This window comes from Canis aureus, chromosome 3 (assembly GCF_053574225.1).
Source record: "Canis aureus isolate CA01 chromosome 3, VMU_Caureus_v.1.0, whole genome shotgun sequence".
Classification (NCBI taxonomy): domain Eukaryota; kingdom Metazoa; phylum Chordata; class Mammalia; order Carnivora; family Canidae; genus Canis; species Canis aureus.
In genome coordinates this window covers 54,845,462-54,864,897 of record NC_135613.1, presented here as the reverse complement: position 1 = coordinate 54,864,897, position 19,436 = coordinate 54,845,462, and the positions used below count along the sequence as shown (strand labels likewise).

General features: G+C 43.4%; 1 protein-coding gene across 2 annotated transcripts in view; it reads left to right on the top strand.

Annotated features, from left to right (window-relative positions):
* GLP2R (glucagon like peptide 2 receptor) overlaps nucleotides 1–19,436 on the top strand; it is a 50,158-nt gene that overhangs the window by 1,870 nt on the left and 28,852 nt on the right. Inside the window, exons 1-5 of one of the 2 annotated variants that reach the window (XM_077884192.1) lie at nucleotides 2,708–2,815; nucleotides 5,246–5,333; nucleotides 7,326–7,430; nucleotides 10,048–10,169; nucleotides 18,565–18,671. In XM_077884192.1, the coding sequence (XP_077740318.1) occupies nucleotides 2,747–2,815; nucleotides 5,246–5,333; nucleotides 7,326–7,430; nucleotides 10,048–10,169; nucleotides 18,565–18,671 (491 nt within the window). In that variant the 5' untranslated portion in view covers nucleotides 2,708–2,746. Of the gene's footprint in view, nucleotides 1–2,707; nucleotides 2,816–5,245; nucleotides 5,334–7,325; nucleotides 7,431–10,047; nucleotides 10,170–18,564; nucleotides 18,672–19,436 lie in introns of those variants that run through there. The other variant, XM_077884186.1, reaches the window with a different exon arrangement.

The following is a 19,436-nucleotide window of genomic DNA, read 5'->3' as shown; positions in this document are numbered from 1 at the left end:
ATTGGGCTTTCTTTGTTCTAACCTGGGACCCAACAGGCAGAAAACACCTACCGAATTCTCTGCGTCCGATTTCTCCCACGGACTAAGGATGTGCACCCCGTCGATGGTTTCATGAGATTCCTGCCGTGGGGGCTGCCCCTGGGTGAACCACCAGCTGGGTGGTGGTGGGGCCATTGCTGGGAGACTCCACACAGAGCTCACACTCTTGCTTCAACCCTCCGGGCATCTCATGTTCTGGCTGAATCCATGCAACTAGCAGTCTAGCTCCTTTCCCCTTCTACGCGCGATCCTGCATCGATGGTTGCCCACAAGGTGCCAAGCACTGCTGCAGCACTTTGCATTTTCTCCTCAGTCCGTCTGGCTGCAATCCCCACTGTAAGCCTCTCGCAGAAGTGTTATGATGGAGCCCATTTCGCAGTTGGGAAGATTGAGGTTCACGGTTGTTAAGTGACCACCTGCGATTGTGCGGCCTGTGAGCCGCTACGTCTCACTGGAGCAAAGCCCTGTGTTCTCTCTTCCTTAGCATTCCTGGGCAAGCTGCTGACATATGACTATGGATATGTTCCGTCAGCAAAATCTGCAGTTACTCAGGCCGGAGTATGAAGCTGACAAAGCCACACCTTGTTCCTTGCTTCTGGTCTTTTCCTAATCAATACTGTCTCTGTGAGCTGTGTCCCCTCCCACCCCACCCCCATCTGCCACCCAGTCTGTCTTCAGAAACTCTTCCCTCTGTCTGTCCTCCAGGGTGCGTCTATCACCCCGATGAATCCCCCCCCCCCCGGGTTCTTGGTATTAAAACCCATATTTTTCCTCCATGATGTTTACATTACAAGGCTTTGTGTCGACTTACATGATGGATTTTGTTCACAGATGCTTTCCCTGCATGGAATATAAATGATTGTGGCATGTTTTCTGGCAGGAAGTCTTCCTAAAATTCACTTAATGAGAAATTCTCAGGGATAGTTTAGGTTTTCTAAATTTAAGCAGTCCACCCACCCGCCCTCAACCTCCCCTCCCCGCTTTGGACTCATTTAAGTTAATTAACAGTTGCTTTGGCTTCAAAAAACATAAACTCTCTCTAAGGCTCTTTGAGAAGCAAATTTGTGGCTCTTTCTTACATTGTCGATGGGAGCGTAAAAAGGTGCATACTTTTAAATTAAAAAAAAGAAGAAGAAAACTTGGCAAGGATAGGTTGGCAGTACATTATCAAAGCCCTTTAAAAATGTGTATACTCTAGGACCCAGAAATTCCAGTTGAAAGAATTTCTCCTAAGCAAATAAAGATGTGCTCAAATGTTTGTGAATTTTTTCAGTAGAGCATCGTTTATATTAGCAAGCATCTCAGCCCGTGTAAGTGTTCATCGCTAGAGGATTTGAACACTGAACTGTGTACCACATTCACTCACAGAACATTATGTAGCTGTTAAAACGGTGTTTTAGGAGTATGGCTCTTGCAATGGATTCATATTCACTATGCACCTTCTGGTGAAAGCACAAAACAAGATGATTTCCTTTTTTGGTTAAAATAAAAATGGAAAGAAGGAGAAAAAAGTAAACGGAAGCGTGTACACAGAGAGAAGAGTCCAGAAGGAGATGGTAATTTCTGATACTAACGTTATGATTCAATCTTCTCCCCTTTTGGCTTTCCTGCAATTTTTTTTTGTTTGATTTACAGAGAGGCGCCCGCATTCTTGAACAAAGACTACAATAAAATGTATTGAAAGCAACCCACAGAAGGTCTTTTTTTTTTTTTACCCCCCCCCCCCCCCCCCCGTTTTCCTTGATCCCTCCTCGGAAGAGTTAGTCGCTGATGCTCGTTGCCCACGCAAGGGAAAGAGAAATCCAGATCAAGTCGATTTTTTTCCGGTTAGAAAACAGCCATTTGCATTATTTCCTTTCATCCTTACCTTGTTTGGATCTGGCTGTGATTGAACTTGGATTTGCCTCTTGCATTTTTCGTGTCTTTAGGACAAGTACCTGGGAAGACAGTCTGTTTGTCCAGCTCCCCTAGATTGACCAAATTTGGTGCTTTGTAGGGTTCTTTCTCCTCCTCCTCCTCCTTCTCCTCCTCCTCCTGATCATGGCCATCAGTCTTGGCAAAGGGCAGGGGAGAGGGTCAAATTAGTCTGGGGACAGCTCACGTGCATGACTAATTTTAATTGTCTCTTCCTTGGCCAATTCCAGCGAGGTCCCTGAGAATATAAACAGCACTCTATCCAAGAAAGGGTCTTACTTCAGTGGCTTGGAGATTCTGGAAGCTGATGATTTGGTCATCACCTTCTTTGCTGAACTCGTGAAAAATAATACAGATCCTAGTTATGGTCCCATTAGGATGTTTATTTTCTTAGTGTGTTAATAAACTTCCATATTGACTCTTGTGCCATAAGTCAGAGACAGAAAGTATTATGAGGAGACCGGAACCTAGGAATGAATGCCAATTATTTCCTCATCATTATCGTCATTGTTATTATTTATTGGTTAATCCCATGGCTTCCAAATTGTGTGCTGAGGTCCCTCAAGGCACCGCTGTAAGCTCACAGGGCTGCTCATTTTTCAAGGGAAGCAAAGCGATATTTGACATCTGCCAAAACCCCGCAAATTACTAGCTCGAGGTAGTTCATGGTTTTGGCATTAGATCACGCTTCATTCCCTTTGATGATGTTGTATCTCTGCAAAGCTGGAGGTTTTTTTTTTTTTTTTTTTTTTTCCAGTTGCTGTGATAAAAAGCAAGTACGGCACAAGCATCAATGTGGAATGGGAACAAACGGGATGCTGTCCCATCTGATTGCCAAGTTTGGGAAGTTGTACAATCTCCAGTAGGCACTCAGTTGTTACGATGCAAATATTTAAGTTGGTTGGCCCTACTTCCTCAAAAGAAATGAGACTTTTGGTTTTTCTTCTGGCTTAAGGGTACTGTGGGAAAATGATGGAGTCACTGTGGGCACCATGAATTGAAAAAGTTTGGCAACCTCTGGTCTAATGATGGCTACACCAGCTCTTATCCAAAAAGTTGGCTGTTTGATTCTCTGGAAAGAATGTAAAGGAACAACACAGACCCCATCATGCATTCCATAGTATTGGGGGCTCGGGCACGCTGGGCAGAAAAGGGAGAGGGTAGACTGGACTAGTTACTCAGAAGGTGGAAGCTTGCCATCCACTGGGCTTATAGGTGGTTGGGTTTTGGGTTGTTTTTGTTGTTGTTTTGTTTTGTGTTGTTTGGTTTGTTTTGTTGTGGGGGGTATGGGTGAATATAGTGGTTCTGATGCTGACTTTTTTAAAAAGAATTTATTTATCTATTAATGAGAGACACAGAGAGAGGCAGAGACATAGACAGAGGCAGAGAGAAGCAGCCTATATGCAGGAAGCCCGATGCGGGACTCAATCCTGGGTCTCCAGGATCACGCCCTGGGCTGAAGGCAGACGCTTAACTGCTGAGCCACCCAGGTGTTCCTGATGCTGACTTTTTGGTGGAACATCTCCCCAGTTTACACTGTGCTTCTCCGCTCTCTGTTGTTACACCTATTGCTACACCTGTTGCTACCCACCTGTCTTATCCCATTCTTTCTGGCTCTCTGCCTGGCCCAAGAAAGAATATAAGTTTGTTACCCCTTGTGAGAGGACACAAAGCCTCAAAGCCAGTTGAACTGGATGATCTTATACCAAATCATGTATCTAGCCCCTCTGTGTTCATCCTTCCTCCAACTCCAACTCCTGCCTGTACTTCTGTTTCTATAGCTGGACAATGAGAACAATAACTTCTGGCCTGTGCTAGGGGTTTGTATTCAGAGATGAAAGACACATCTCGGTCCTCCAGGAATGTATGGGGTCATGAAGGGGATGAACAAATAAATAAACCACCAATGGCAATAGAACACAATGGACTGCAGGACTTAGTCATGTGTGGGGTCACAGGGCACTGGGGAGAAAGGTTCCCAGCTCAAGACTTCAGTCACAGAGGTTGTCAAGTATGACCGGGGGTCATTAGGCTTGAGTTGAGCCTTGGAGGTTGAACCAGGAGTGAGCCAGGTGAAGACGAGGGTAGGAGGGAGGGCCAGTGGGACATGCAAAGATGCAAAGTCATGAAAGAGCATGATTGGGGTCAAGAGGTTTGGGCCAGAGGTGGCTGAGATGTAAAGTCAAATCAGTAGGCCACAGGTGGAAGACTTTAGGCAGGAAAGCTCTGTGGACCTATCCCTCTGGAGCAGTGTGGACCAGGCCAGAGGTGGAGGAAATGGAATGCAGGTTAGGGAGAAGCACAGGACAGAAACTGGTACCTGGTTAGATGATGGGGAGAGAAGCCAAGGACAACTCCTGGTTTCTGGAACAAACCGAAAGGCTAATGGTGCCAATACTGAACCATTAGGGTATGAACGTCTCTGGAAGCCAGGGACGATAGGGTAAGAACGTCACTCGACTTTGTATGACAGCCAGTTATACAGTTGTCTTATCTCTAGCACATTCTAAGTCCTTTAGGGCAGAAGGAAGCTGTGTTTTGCCCATCACTGCATCCCCTTCAGTTCCTCCCGAATGCAACGCCTGGCACACAACAGGTGCTCAAACGAAGATGAGCAAATTGAAGAAAAGAAAACCCCTTTAAACCCACTATTTTGTTAATAAACAAAGCAAGTGGTGCAGATGCACAATTAGATGTTGTTATACAATTCAAATTATCTGGAAAGCCCAAAAGTGTGTGCTATATTTTTAAGGTTCTAGGGGAGGGAATGTCAGAAAGGAAAAAAAATCCCAAGGCCTCAAGTATAGTAGCAGAGCATCTGTCTGCCCAGTCTTTGATTCTGGACCCACAGGCAGCCAGGTGGGATGGTGCAAGTCCCTGCAATTCTTCCAGCCTTTTCCTGACACATTATTGGATCCTTCTTAGTGTGATGCTTCTCTTCTGGAGATCCATATAATCTTAGGAGCATGCAACTATTCATCTGGTAGGATGTCACATTCAGGATGAGCATATTGCCTCCTCTGGAAATGTCCGCCTCACTTGAAGATTTTGGGGGGGAAGTCTTTCATATCTGTATTAAAATCAATATGATTAGGTTATGGAATGAACATAAAATTTGTATGCATCTTTAACATAAAGCATAAGATGCCAAAGAAGTGCTGTTTCTTGCTGCAGGCCATTATGGTCACGTCAATGACAGGTTTTGAGACTCGTGATGACATGATCACAAGGCCACCTCTGTAGTGAACAGGGAGTCACCGTGTTTTGTTTTGTTTTGTTTTTTTCTGTCCAGGTTACAGGATCCCTCCTTGAGGAAACAACTCGCAAGTGGGCTCAATACAAAGAGAAGTGTCTGAAAGACTTGCTCAAGGAACCTTCTGGTAAACACGTGTATGAGTTATCTATGGCTGTGTAACAAATAGCTCCAAAGCTGAGTGGCTTAAAGCAATCATCATCATCATCATCATCATCATCATCATCATCATCATCATTTATAATCTATCACAGTTTCTGTGGGTGAGGAATTCAGACCAGCCACAGGGGGAATGGCCTGGTTTTGGTCTACAGTGTTGAGTTTAGCTGGAAGACTCAGTGGCTGGGGGCTGGAATCATCTGAAGGCTTGTTCACACTTACATCTGATGGTTGATGGTGGCTCCAGCTGAGAGTCCATTGGCCAAAACACTTCCATGTGGCCTGTCCACATGGCCCCAGCTCCTCACAGCATGGTGGCTAGGTTGCCAAGGCAAGCATGACTAGAGGCCATGTTGCCATTTATGACTTAGCCTCAGAAGCTATCCCCTCCAAGCTCAGTTAGGTCAGATGGTTACTAAGGCCTATCCAGGCTCAAGGGAAGGGAGGAGAGAGACCCCCACCTCTCATTATAAAAGAGCATATGAGACAAGATATACATAGATGTGACTATTAATTTAAAGTCATCTATCACAGCACACTCACCACCAAATTGCATGACATGAGCAACTGTCGTAGATTAACCTGGGACTCTACCGGGGAGATAGGTGGGAGGACGTCCTCATCCCCCAGGGTGTTATCTGAATCCGAATCATAACATTTCTCTTATCCAGGTCTACACCAGGTTTAGAAAGTTCTAGCAAATATGTTAATAGTTTGATCAGTCCATGGCCTCTCCTGCCCTCATGCAGACTTTTTGGGTGCATCCCAAGACTTCTTTTTTTTTTGCTATTTTAATAATGAAATCTGCCCCCTCCATCCTCCTGGCTGCTTTCAGATTATTTCATTCAGGGGCACAGAGGAGGACAGGATACCATAAACTCTCTTTCCCTTCTCCTGACCCAAAGAGTCCCAGCCTTCAAGCCATACCCCTCTCCCTCTGAATATTTCTTCAAGCCTAGGCTGGTGGCAATCAAAGCTTGATATCTGTTATAAGGACCACCCCTCTCTTTAGGGAATACAGCTTTCTGAAATCAAAGTAGGGCACGTCCTTTTAATTTGGAGCCATGCCGTGAGCAGCTCGGCCAGGTGAGCACTGCTTCACACAGACCTTGTGCTGACACTTGCAGCCGGCTCCACAGGATGCCCTGAGCCAGCTCATAACCTGGTAGATCTGCATGTGTGGGGTCCTGATGTCAATGATGTGGCCATTCAACCTGAGTGGCCCCTGCAGGCTAGCCCAATTAGGGAGCAGATAGGAACGATGCTCAGTTCCCAGGAGTGAGGAACTTGCATTATGGGCATTTGGGATCCAGCCTGAAACCCCTTAATTTCATCCCAGGAAGCCCATAAGGCTGTGTTGTATGTTTTTAGCATCTCATTGCCGAGTGCCAGTGTATAAATCATCCCCTGGATGCAAATGTCTCATAATGATTATTCGGTTGGTCTTCAAATGGAGCAATATGTCCAGACAGAGATTGTGTCCAATACATGTAGCCAAGAACCTTGATTCTGAAGATCCCCTCCGTCCACTGGTCATTTTGCACATTTTATAGTGAGGGTGTTCCAGCATCTAATTGGTTGAAGGCTTGACAATTCCTTAGGTAATTATGGAACAGAAGGCACTGGCTGAACCACCAAGTGTTCTCCTGACTCTGAGCTTGTGTGAGAGTTCAGCCCATGTAAAATAAACCAACATCAGCGTGACGTGCACGTTGACATAACGGACGGGACCACTGCGAGGGGTCAGGTTGGGTAAACAAAGCCACTGTGCCTAAGGGTGCATTAAACACTCCTTCCTCCCCATGCTGCTCCTCATCTTTGACCTATCTGGACAGTGGGACAGCCATGCTTGTTCCTGCATAGGGTACACCAGCTTCCTGTGCCAGGAAGGAGGCTCTGCCTCCATCAGTGGTGTCGGTGCTCCAACACGGCACTCACCTGGGACCTTTTCTCTCCACAGGGACCTTTTGTAATGGGACCTTTGATCGATATGTGTGCTGGCCTCATTCTTCTCCAGGGAATGTCTCCGTCCCCTGCCCTTCATACTTACCTTGGTGGAGTGAAGGTAGTAAGTCTTATTTTACCATTTTCTGGCAGTTTTCTTAAAGGCTGGTCCCTCTTGGGTAGACTAGCCAGGAAGCAATTAGAGAGAGAGAGAGAGGGGGCTCCAACCAAGTGGTTTTCTCAAGTCTTCTTTCCCCACAGAAGTTTTCCTAAGTTGTCAGTAACATACCTTCGTTCCTCTCCGGACACCTCCTCTTGTCTGCCTGCAGTTCTTCTCTGCCTGGATGTTCCATTAAGGCAATAGTCCTGTTTTATTGGAAGATTAGAGAGTCCAGGCCTGGCTACCACAGAATTTGCTGCAGTGACAGTCATCATGGAGAGGAGGAGGAGAGATTGGGATGCTCACATCTACAACTTTGGAATTGTCAGATAGCTTTGGAAAATGGTGCTACAGGGTAGTGCTTTTAAGTCCCATGGGACTTGGATGAAATCTTTAACCACTCAGCGCAAAGCAAGTGGCTATTATGTAGGACCCCAGGAGCATATCCCACCCTCACCTGCCCCAGCAGCCCAACCTCTTAGCTGGTTTGTTCTGGAAGGGAAGAGAAACAATTACTGGCTAGAACTCTTTTGCCTTTGAAGGCCAACGAACGAGAGAGAGAAAAAAAAAAAAAACTATTTTCCAGAAACGTAAGTGATTAGAAAGTTCCAGGCAAAACCAAGTGAGAATGCTTTACTGAGCAGGCAAGATGGTGATATTTTTGTATTTAGTTTCAGCTTGGTAAATCATCAGTTAAATTTGGTTTCGATTTTCTGAGGCTTCTGGTGCAAAGAGAGAGTTCCCAAGGAAGAGAGACGCATTTCTGATGGGAGAGCTAGTGACATAGTCTATGGAACTATCCTCTGGTGAAATCCAGCTGGAAGTGACCCAGGAGGTACGAGGATGTGACGTTTAAAGGAAGATACCGGAGTTTGCTGGACCAGAGAGTCTGGATAGTTGAGGAAGCAGCCCTGTGGGAGCCAGCTCGGTGGGGTGGGGCGAGCACTGCACATGGAGTTCAGCGCCTGTCCATCTCTTTTACCCTCTGTGACTTAGGGCAAGTGTCCAGAGCCCTTCTGAGCTGTTTTCTGCTCCGGAAAGTGAAGTGAACAACAGCTACTTTTGAGGCCACAAATGAATAAGAAGGCAGGAAGAGTCAGCCACACAGCAGGTGCTTTGTAAATGGAAATGAGGCTGAGACCAAGGTCAAGCCCCCGGATTCCTTAAAGTCTTTAAGACTCAAATGTCCATGGATCTCAAGGACACATGGAACAGGCCATTTACTCCTGCCCCCACCCCACACTGCTCCTCCACCTACTTATTCTTTTCAAGAGCTAAAAACGGAGGTCCATTCCACCTGAAGGGAAAAAGTGACTAAAAATCTAAACTTACAAAAAAGTTGATTTAAGGGATCCAGAGAATGGGAGCATGATGGTGCAGATGCAGGCAGGGGCAAGAGGAAGAGCCAAGACTTGTCAGATGATGCGGGAGGTGAGGGACAGGGGGCTGGAAGGTGGAGAGGGAAAGAGCTCCCACCCTGCCTGACCCCACCCACGCTCACCGTCATCTGGGTGGTGGCCCAGGGCGCCCACTGCTTACATCTAGTGTGTCCCACAAAGAGCAAGCGAGATGACTGTGGCTGTCCTGAAGGGGAAAGAGAGCCAGTAGGAAGTTAGGTCAGAGAGTACTGAGGGCCAGACCTTACAGGACTTTGTGGGAGGCCCAGGAAGGGCTCTGACTTGTTTCCAGAGAGCCTTTGGAAGATTCGGGGTGAGGCATGATGTGCATGACTGCCATGTCAGTCGTAGACCATGAAGGACAAGAGTATCTGAATGGTGTTTGAGATGGCAGTTAGACACCCTCGAGGAGACTTCAGGTGGGCAGGGGGAAATACCCCAGGGTATCCATCCATTACACTCAACAAATAGTTACTGTTGGCCTACTCCATGCAGGGTCAGGAGTGGGAAGTTCAATTTCCATTACTTGTTGGCAAGTCCAGTCCCTGGTCTTCTAGGAGGGAGGACGATCCCTTTGGGGAAGGGCTTTGAGAATGGAGCCATCATCGTGGACACAGTGCCAACCTGTCACCTATGCGCACGCATGCACGCACGCACTCGTTTGACCTTCTCCCAAACTGGGGAAGATTGGTACCATTACCGTATTATCCTCAGCTCTTGAAGAAACTAGAAGTCTCCAAGAGTGGGAGGGCCACAAGCTTAAGGCCACCAAGCTTGTAGGTGGCCGAGCAGGCTTCATCTACCCCTTTCTCTCCTTTGTGGCACTGCCTCTTGGGCATCAGGACCCAATGCCCCTCTCTGAACCTATGTCTCCCAGCTGGGCTGCACCTTCCAGGGCTCTCACATTTCTGAGTCACCAGGGACTGTTCTAGCTCTAGAGACTTTGGGTAAACACAGTAGACATTAGTGGATCGTGGTTTGTTACGAAATGCAGAGGCTTCCGTGTTTTTCCTTCCATCCCAAATAAACAGCAGGGATGCTAATGAGCCCCCAAAAGGCAAGTGAAAATCCCTTTTCCCTGGGATTTTCCACAGCTCTGCGGTGAGGATGAGGGCCTCACCACGTGCTCGGGAGTGGGCTGGGTGCTCTGACCTCTCCCCTAGAGCTGTGTTTACTTTCAGAAAACTCAGGAAGGGCCTACAGATACTGCTTGGCTCGGGGTACTTGGCAAATGCTGGAGAACTCCACGGATATTTGGCAGGATGACTCCGAATGCTCCAAGGACCACAGCTCTGAACAGAATGTGAGTCTGCTTGGCCTAGTGATGATGGGCCCTGGGCATCATCCTCAACCACCCTCCACCAGGGCCCCCCTGGTTGGCTCTGGGGGCCACACAAGGAGCCTCCCCCCACTGCTGGTCTGCCCCAGCCTCACCTGGGGAAGGTCCACGGTTGTAGGACAGTAACCTCTGGCAGCCACTGAATTTCTTCTGCAGGAAGAGTGAAATAGGCACCTCTGAAGCTGCTCAGTTTCTCACCCCTGGCCAAATACTGGGGTGCAAAAGCATTTACATACTGTGGGTACTTAATAAATCCTGAGCGAATGGTTTCATGGAGACTGGGTCAGGGGTCTGTGCTGGGGTCTGGTCATCAGACTGGTATCTGGTTCCCCATTGATACTGATGTACAGTTAAGGCTGGGATCCAGGTGATCATGGGGGACTCATCAGCAGGTGCAGGATGCCTGAAGCCTCCTCTGGGTTCAGGTCTGCAGGGACCCGAGGGACAGCAAATCAAAAGTCAAACCAGTTCCCACCGGAAGTAAAGATGTCTCTCTTTAGAAAGGTGAGGACTGGGGCATTGCCTCCTCCCCTCTGCAAGTAGCCATATTTCCAAGAATTCAAATATTTAAAAAATAATCTCAAAAACATAAAAAAAAAACAAACCCCAACTTCTGGCCATGATTGCCTGTGTTTCTAATAATGGATTGACATTTGGCCCAAAAAACGCTAGTGATAGTAGGTCTTTTCTCTTCAGAGTGCTGGTGAACAAAATATGTTCTTACGCCTCATCAGCTGGGGGTTCTTATGTACGATAAATGAGATTGTGTTTTAAAGAGATCGTATTTCTGTGTGTGTGTATATGTGTTTATAGTTTTAATATGTAGATTTTAATGATAAAACTCAGTTTTCCATATAGCATATCTCAATTGATATATTTTTTAAGATTTTATTTTGAGATATCCAAACACATAGGAAAGTTAAAAAGAATAATAAAATAAATACTCATGGACCCACTATCTAAAGTCAAAATGTATTAACATTCCTCCCCTCTCCCCCATTTGCTTTTGCTTTGTGTCTCTCTTTGGGAAATATTTGACAATGATTTGCAGGCATCATGAGATTTCATCCTTAAATATTATTCATCAGGTCCTTCCTAAGCAAAGACATTATGCTACATAACTGCAATACTGTTATTCCAATTTTTTTTAAATTTTTATTTATTTATGATAGTCACAGAGAGAGAGAGAGGCAGAGACACAGGCAGAGGGAGAAGCAGGCTCCATGCCGGAAGCCCGACGTGGGACTCAATCCCGGGTCTCCAGGATCGCGCCCTGGGCCAAAGGCAGGCGCCAAACCACTGCACCACCCAGGGATCCCCTGTTATTCCAATTAACATCATATCAGCTAATGCTTTATCCATATTCATTCAGATTTCCCCAGTTTTCCCCTCCAATTTTTTTTTTTTTTTTTTTTTAGCTTTTCATCCCTGGACCAGAGTCTAGTCCAGGTTCACTTCAGTATCTTTTAATCTAGAGTCTCCCTCACCATAGCCCATGATTGGCTTTTCAAAGACCCCCTAAAGAACTTTGTTGCTATTAGACATATTCCTTCCTCTTCTATGTTCCCTTAAGCTGGAAGTTGGGTTTAAAGGCTTGGTATGACTCAATTTAATCCTCATGGGTGCTGTGTATACTGTATAGCATCACCCCAGGAGACCAAAATGTCAGGTGTCACACTACAATGATGTTGCGTGTGATCACTGGATGTTGGTAGTGACAGCCAGATCCCTCCATGATAGGTAGTGTCTTTTCTGTCTGGTCAGTAATTGGTAGGATGCTACTTGGGAACTGTGTGTCTTGTTCCCTAACAAACTTTTATCAGTATTACAACTTTTATTGATGATGCTGACTTGAGTTGATTCGAGCTTTGTCATTTCTTCCATATCTACTAGAGGGCATTCTTCTGATAAGAAGACTCTTTCCTTCTTTTCAGTTTCCTATATTGCTATGAATGTACAAATTTCTTTATTTCCTTCCTCCTCCTCTTCTTCTTCTTCTCCTTCTCCTTCTCCTTCTCCTTCTCCTTCTCCTTCTCCTTCTCCTTCTCCTTCTCCTTCTTCTTCTTCTTCTTCTTCTTCTTCTTCTTCTTCTTCTTCTTCCTATTACTACTTTGATGCTCAGCATTTTTCTAAATTTAACTAGTGAAATGCCTCCAAACTGGCTCTTGTGTTCTTTTGTGATAATCTCTCTGGTCTTGGAGCACTTCCTTATTTTCTGGCACAAGAAGATGGTTCAAGCTCATCTCATGATTTCCCTGTTCCAGGCCCAAATTAGCTATTTCTTCAAAGAGTTCTGGATTCTCTAAGTAGAGGAATGTTATTAGAAACCGAGATTTGAGTGCTAGGTATGTTCACTGCCACTACAACTAGATCCTAAGATCTTTGTAGTATGTAGATTTAAGACATCCCCCGCCCCCCCCCCCTGCCAAATTTGCAGCACATTTTATCCTTAGACTATATCCCATATTCAGAGTACTGTGTTCATAATTATTTGAAATAATTATTTTCTCCATGTGGTCACGTTATTGGTTGGATACACATTTTTATTCAGTTGTTTCTATTAATGTTAAGGATTTGCTTTCTCTTCTTTCTTTACTTTCTGTCTTTAATTTTTAAAAAGATTTTATTTATTTATTTGAGAGATATATAGAGAGAGCACAAGCAGAAGGAGGAGCAAAGGGAGAAACAGACTCCCCACTGAGCAGGGAGCCCAACAGGGATCATGACTTGAGCTGAAGGCAGATGCTTAACTGACTGAGCCACCCAGGCACCCCCTTAATTAGTTTAATTTAATTTAATTTAATTTAATTTAATTTAATTTATTTTTAAAGATTTTATTTATTCATGAGAGACACAGAGAGAGAAGCAGAGATACAGGGAGAGTGAGAAGCAGGCTCCCTGTGGGAAGCGTGATGTGGGACTCCATCTCAGGACCCCAGGGTCACGTCCTGAACCGAAGGCAGACACTCAACCACTGAGCCACCCACGTGTTCTCCTTTAACTTTATTTTTAATAAATAAAATATTGACAGGGTTTGAAAGCCAAAATTATATTAAAAAGTACAGTCAGAGGGGCAGCCTGGGTAGCTCAGTGGTTTAGCACTGCCTTCAGCCCAGGGCCTGGTCCTGGAGACCTGGATCAAGTCCCGCGTCAGGCTCCCTGCATGGAGCCTGCTTCTCCCTCTGCCTGTGTCTCTGCCTCTCTCTCTCTCTCTCTCTGTGTGTCTCTCAGGAATAAATAAATAAAATCTTTTTTAAAAAAAAAAAAAAGTACAGTCAGAGAAACCACACTCCAATCACTGCCTCTACCCTATTCCTGCCTTCCTCCTACAGATAAACATTTTTATTATTTTCTGGCTTATCTTTTCCCTCTATTTCCTTCCCTTTTAATCAAATTATAATATACATCTTACGTTTCCTTTTGCAAAACTAAGCAAATATTTGTTTTACCATTTTTCCTACGTTGAAGGAAGTCTAACAGATACCTTATTTTGCATCTCACCTTTTTCACTTAGTAGCATGTCCTAGAAATTATATCAGTACCTACAAATATTTTTCTCTCCATTTTTTTCTTTCACATCTGCATAGTATTCTACTATGTGTTTCTACTATAGTTTTTCAGCCACTCTCCTATAGCCACTAGAGTTATTTCCAATCTCTTATCACTAATGATGCCACCTCGAATAACCTTGTATGCATATGTTGCTTCATATTTGTTAGGATATATCTTTTGGAAGAATCCCAGAAATGGGATTGCTAGATTAAAAGATAGATGCATATATAATTTTATTAAATATATTTTTTAAAGATTTTATTTATTTATTCATGAGAGACACAGAGAGAGGCAGAGACATGGGCAGAGGGAGAAGCAGGCTCCCTGTGGGGAACCCAACATGGGACTCGACCCCAGGACAGACCCCAGGATCATGACCTGATCCAAAGGCAGACGCTCGCTCAACCACTGAGCCACCCAGGTGCCCCTGATTTTGTTAATTATTGTCAAATTCCCCTCCTTAAGAGTTGTGCCATTTTCCCCCTCTCTTCAGCAGTGTATGAGAATGCCTATCTCCTCAGTCTTGCCTGATACACACTGATTATGAAGCATCGCATAAAGATGTGTAAATGACTTAAGATTCACCGGTTGGTACTGAGAGTGAGTTGGACAGTATCTGGGTGTTCTGAGGTCACTAGAGAAGTAACCAGATTTTATTGGAACTCTGAATGTAGATGGGAATTTAAGAAACTCCTCTGAAACAATGCAATTAAAACAACTGTATATTGTTGCCCATCTCTTATCTCCTTGCCCTGACCAATTAATTCAGTACACAATTGTCTAACTTCTTATCACTAGCTCATGCATTTCTTTGCTGGTTCTCTGGTTCTCAGAGCCCACTTAGTCCACAGAAGGGCAGGCCAGAAGCACCAAGGAATTAATGCCCTCGACCCTCTTACCCCACCACAGAACAGCCCTTAACCAATGACTGGCAGGAGTAGGTATGTAAATGTCCAGCTCCCTCAGTCTTAGAGTGGCTAACTCTGAGGTTTCCAGCATTTCCCCATGGGGAAACGGGATTAAGCTCCAGCTGCCCAAAGTAGTAGCTGCCTTGATAACACACCATTTATTTTTCCTAGCTTCTCCTTTCCCCTACTAATGGTTTGTTCACTTTCCATGTAAAGTACTTGCATTTCAATCCTCCTTTCAGGATCTGCTTTGGTGGGGACTCAAGCTAAAACATAGACAAATAAAAAACAAGCAATTCCCCTAGTTTGTTTCCAGAAAGCGTAAAACGTGGACATGTTTTTAAAAATAATAATTCAGAAACAGATTATTAGGTTACTTAATTAAATGTGTTAAGCTTATATAGCCAATAAAATAAATGATGTTCAAATGACTCACGAAAGTCTTAATATGTCACCTGAATCATCTATTTAAAGAAATCATGCCACTCTGTGTGAAGAAACACTAAACATGTCTCTGCTTTCAAGATATCTATAGTCAATCTAGAAATACAAAACAAATGCAAACAACACATTAATGAATAATAAAACTGATGCCCCAATTTGTTGAAACAGACCACAAGTGCTTTGGGAATTCAGAGTTGACAGTACACAGAGAAGCATTTATGGAAAACTTCTTTGTAAGAGGAAAATTGATGCTGGTTTTAGAAGGATAGATTTAGTTTCAAGTTGAAGAGAGACCAACAAGAGAAGTTAGAGTCCTGACAGAATTATAGAGCTCTTGATGGGGTCCATAGAAAATAATTTCAGATAGAAGTATGGTTGAGCTTGATTTAGAAAGATTCAAAGGCTACACAGAGATTTCTGCACCCAGGCCACCATTACAAGAAATGTTAAAGAAAGTCCTTAACATAGAAAGACATACATGTCATATGGAAATTTTTTTATCAATGTAGAGGAATGTAGAGCACCAGAAATAGTAAATATGAAGGTAAACTTTTTTTAATCTTATTTTAAAAATATTTTAAAAGATATGAGTAGTTAAAGTAAAAATAGTAACAATGTATTATGGGGTCTAATATAAGTACAAGAAAAATGTGTGACAATCACACAAAGACCAAGATGAGGGCCATGGCAGTATGATAAGTTAAAGATATACTGTAAACATTAAAGCAACCAGTAAAAAGCAAAACAAAAAGGTATAGCTAGTAGGTCATGGAAGGAAAAATGGAATAAAAAAATATGCTCAAACCAAAATAAGGAAAGAGAACAAAGAAAAGTTGGGACAAAGAGAAAACCAAGGTATTTAAATGCAATCAAATAAGTAATCATATTAAACGTAAATGATCTAAACATCCTAATTAAAAGAGGTTGTCAGATGGGATTAAGAAGATAAAACAAGGGGTTAGCCCCTGTGGCTCAGCGGTTTAGCGCCGCCTTCAGCCCAGGGCGTGATCCTGGAGACCCGGGATTGAGTCCCACATCAGGCTGCATGGAGCCTGCTTCTCCCTCTGCCTGTGTCTCTGCCTCTGTCTGTCTCTGTCTCTGTCTCTCTCTCTCTGTGTCTCTCATAAATAAATAAAATCTTAAAAAAAAAAAAAAAAGAAGAAGAAGAAGGGGGATCCCTGGGTGGCTCAGCGGTTTAGTGCCTGCTTTCGGCCCAGGGTGTGATCCTGGAGTCCTGGAATCAAGTCCCGTATCAGGCTTCCTGCATGGAGTCTGCTTCTCCCTCTGCCTATGTGTGTCTCTGCCTCTCTCTCACTGTGTGTCTTTCATGAATAAATAAAGAAGATCTTAAAAAAAAAAAGATAAAACAAAATAAAATCCAACTGTATTCTGTCTACAAGACCCAGACAATTGATTTTTGACAAGAATGCCAAGGCAATTTTGTGGGGGGAAAGAATAATCTTATTATTCTATACAGCACCAGAGCAATTGGATACCAAAAAAAAAAAGCAAAGACAAAACCAAAAACTGAACATCAACCCTTGCCTCACACTATGAAGAAAAATGAACTATAAATGGATCATAGACCTAAATTTAAGAGCTCATTTTATTAAACTTCTAGGAAGAAATCATAGATGAAAATATGAAGGGCCTTGGTCAAGTAAAGATTTTAAAATAAAATACAAAAGGCACAACTATATAAAAAATTTGACAAATTGAACTGTATCACAATAAAAAACTTCTGCTCTTCTAAAGACACTGTTAAAAAATAAAAAGCCAAGCCCCAGAATGGGAGAAAATGCTTGCAAAACACTTATTTGGCAGGAGATTTATACCTATAATATATAAAGAACATTTACAAATCAAAATTAAGACAAACAATCCAATTTAAAAGATGGCCAAATATTTGAACAGACACTTTACCAAATAAGATACACAGATGGCAAATAAGCACATTAAATGATTCTCAACATCGTTAATCATTAGAGAAATGCAACTTAAAACCACAGTAAGACATTACTACTTACCCAATAGAATGGCTAAAATTTAAAAGACTGCTTATATGAAGTGTTAGTAGATTCCAGAGCAGCTGGAACTCCTAATCCACTGCTGGTGGAAACATAAATTGATATAACTTATTTAGAAGACAGTTTGGCAGTTTCTTAAGAGGTTAAAACATACACCATACTACCCCACCGTTCTATTTTTAGATATTTCTTTGAGAGAAATTAAAAACCTCTGTCCACGTAAAGACTCATGCAGAAATTTTCATTTTTATTTGTGAAACCCAATCTCTGAAAACAACTCAAATAAATGTACATTAATCTCAAAATAATTATTTCAAGGGAAAGAAGCCTGATAAAGAAGAAAGAAGAAAGAAGAAAGGAAAGAAGGAAAGAAAGAAAGAAAGAAAGAAAGAAAGAAAGAAAGAAAGAAAGAAAGAAATCATAGGATTCCATTTATATGGAATTAAATTTTTAAAATTTAAAATTTTAGAAAGTGAAAATTTTAAATTAAAATTTAAAATTAAAATTTTAGAAAGTGAAAATTAATCTCTAATGACAGAACACCAACCAATGTTCACTTGGGCATAAGACAGTGGGAGAGAATGAGAGGATATATATTATAAAGGGTCACAAGGAAACTTTTGGGAGGTTATGAAAATGTTCATTATCTTGAATGCAGTGATGAAATCACAGATATATTCATGTCTAAATTCATCAAGTTTTATTCTTTAAATATGTACAGTTTATGGCATGCCAGGCATGCTTGAATAAAGCTGCTAAAAGTGTTATGTGGAGAAGCGTAAGCCATGATTTAGCAGGTAATACATATTTGCCATGAGTCCTTGAACAAAAATGTATTGAGAAACATAATCTTGATGGCAAGTAGCATGATGAATTGGGTAAGAGGTGGGATTCCGCTGGAAAATCACAACAACACAGACTTTCCAGAAAATTACCCTCTGTTCACAATCAGGCTACCCTGGGACTCGAGAAAATATCCTATGTTTTATGGGGTCTTCACCTAAGTGGTCAGGCATGAAAAATTATTTTAGGAGGGATCCAGGTGAAAATCTGGCCCCATCTTCCAGAGAGATGGACTCCTACACTCTAGGGACAGCACACTCAGGGACAAGGAAACCTGTCCTCCTTTCTAAGGCACTCACTTGTTCTGGGCACAATTCTTCCATAATACTGTGAATTATGAAGCATCGATGCTGGGCTGTAGGACCAGCCATGGAGCTGAGACCTCCCTAGTGAGCATTTCAGTCCATCAAAGCTCTTTAGCCTCTGAGATGTGCCAGAGAGCAGTCTAAGCTACCCTAAGCTACCCTTGGGTGTCAACAAGGCTATAGTGCATGCCTAGACCCTTGTCGTCCTGGTCATGGAGCTGGGGGGTGGAGATCATAGTTGTCTGGCTTGTGGTCAGAACTGCTCTTTGTCTGTGCACAGGTGGAGCACCATGCCTTGTTGTCGACTTTGCAGCTGTTGTACACTGTGGGGTACTCTCTCTCCGTCATCTCTCTCCTCCTGGCACTCACTCTCCTCTTGTTTCTTCGGTGAGTGGAACTCATGCCTGCACATCTTCAGGTGCCTGGGATTTGCTCATTGGCTCCCTCTAGAAGGCAGAAGACTGGGCTGGCTGATGTCATGGCCCATCAGAGCTGGAAGGGATCTGAGAGAGTCTCTGGTCCATCAACTCCATTTTGCAGGTGGAGGGGGAAAGGATATCAGAGGTCCAGTGAGAGCCGGATATGAGAGGTCCCTGTCAGTCACAGAGTACAGCTGGAACTAGAATCTGGGATTCTAAACTCTACTTTAGCCTCTTTGGGATCAGATAACCTCCTGTCTACCTTGTCCTACCAGAGGCATGAGTTTTAGAAAAGAGATTAAGAAACTTCCCCAAAGCAAATTAGTGTGAGAGAGCTGGGATTTTAATCCAGGGCCCACAGACTCCAATTAGCTATCAATCATTTGAGTGCTTCCTCAGTGCCAGACACTTTTCTAAACACGTTACATGCAAGTCATTGAAATTTCTTCCTAATCATTGAAATTTCTTCTAATCCTAGGAGATTAGCATTATCATCAGCCTCAGGTTATTTTTAAAGATTTTTAAAAATTTATTTATTCATGAGAGAGAGAGAGAGAGAGAGGCAGAGACAGGCAGAGGGAGAAGCAGGCCCCACGCAGGGAGCCTAATGTGGGACTTAATCCTGGGACTCCAGGATCATGCCCTGAGCTGAAGGCAGACGCTTAACTGCTGAGCCACCCAGGTGTCCCAGCTCTGTTTTGTAAATGAGTTGACTGAAATTTGGAGAGATCAA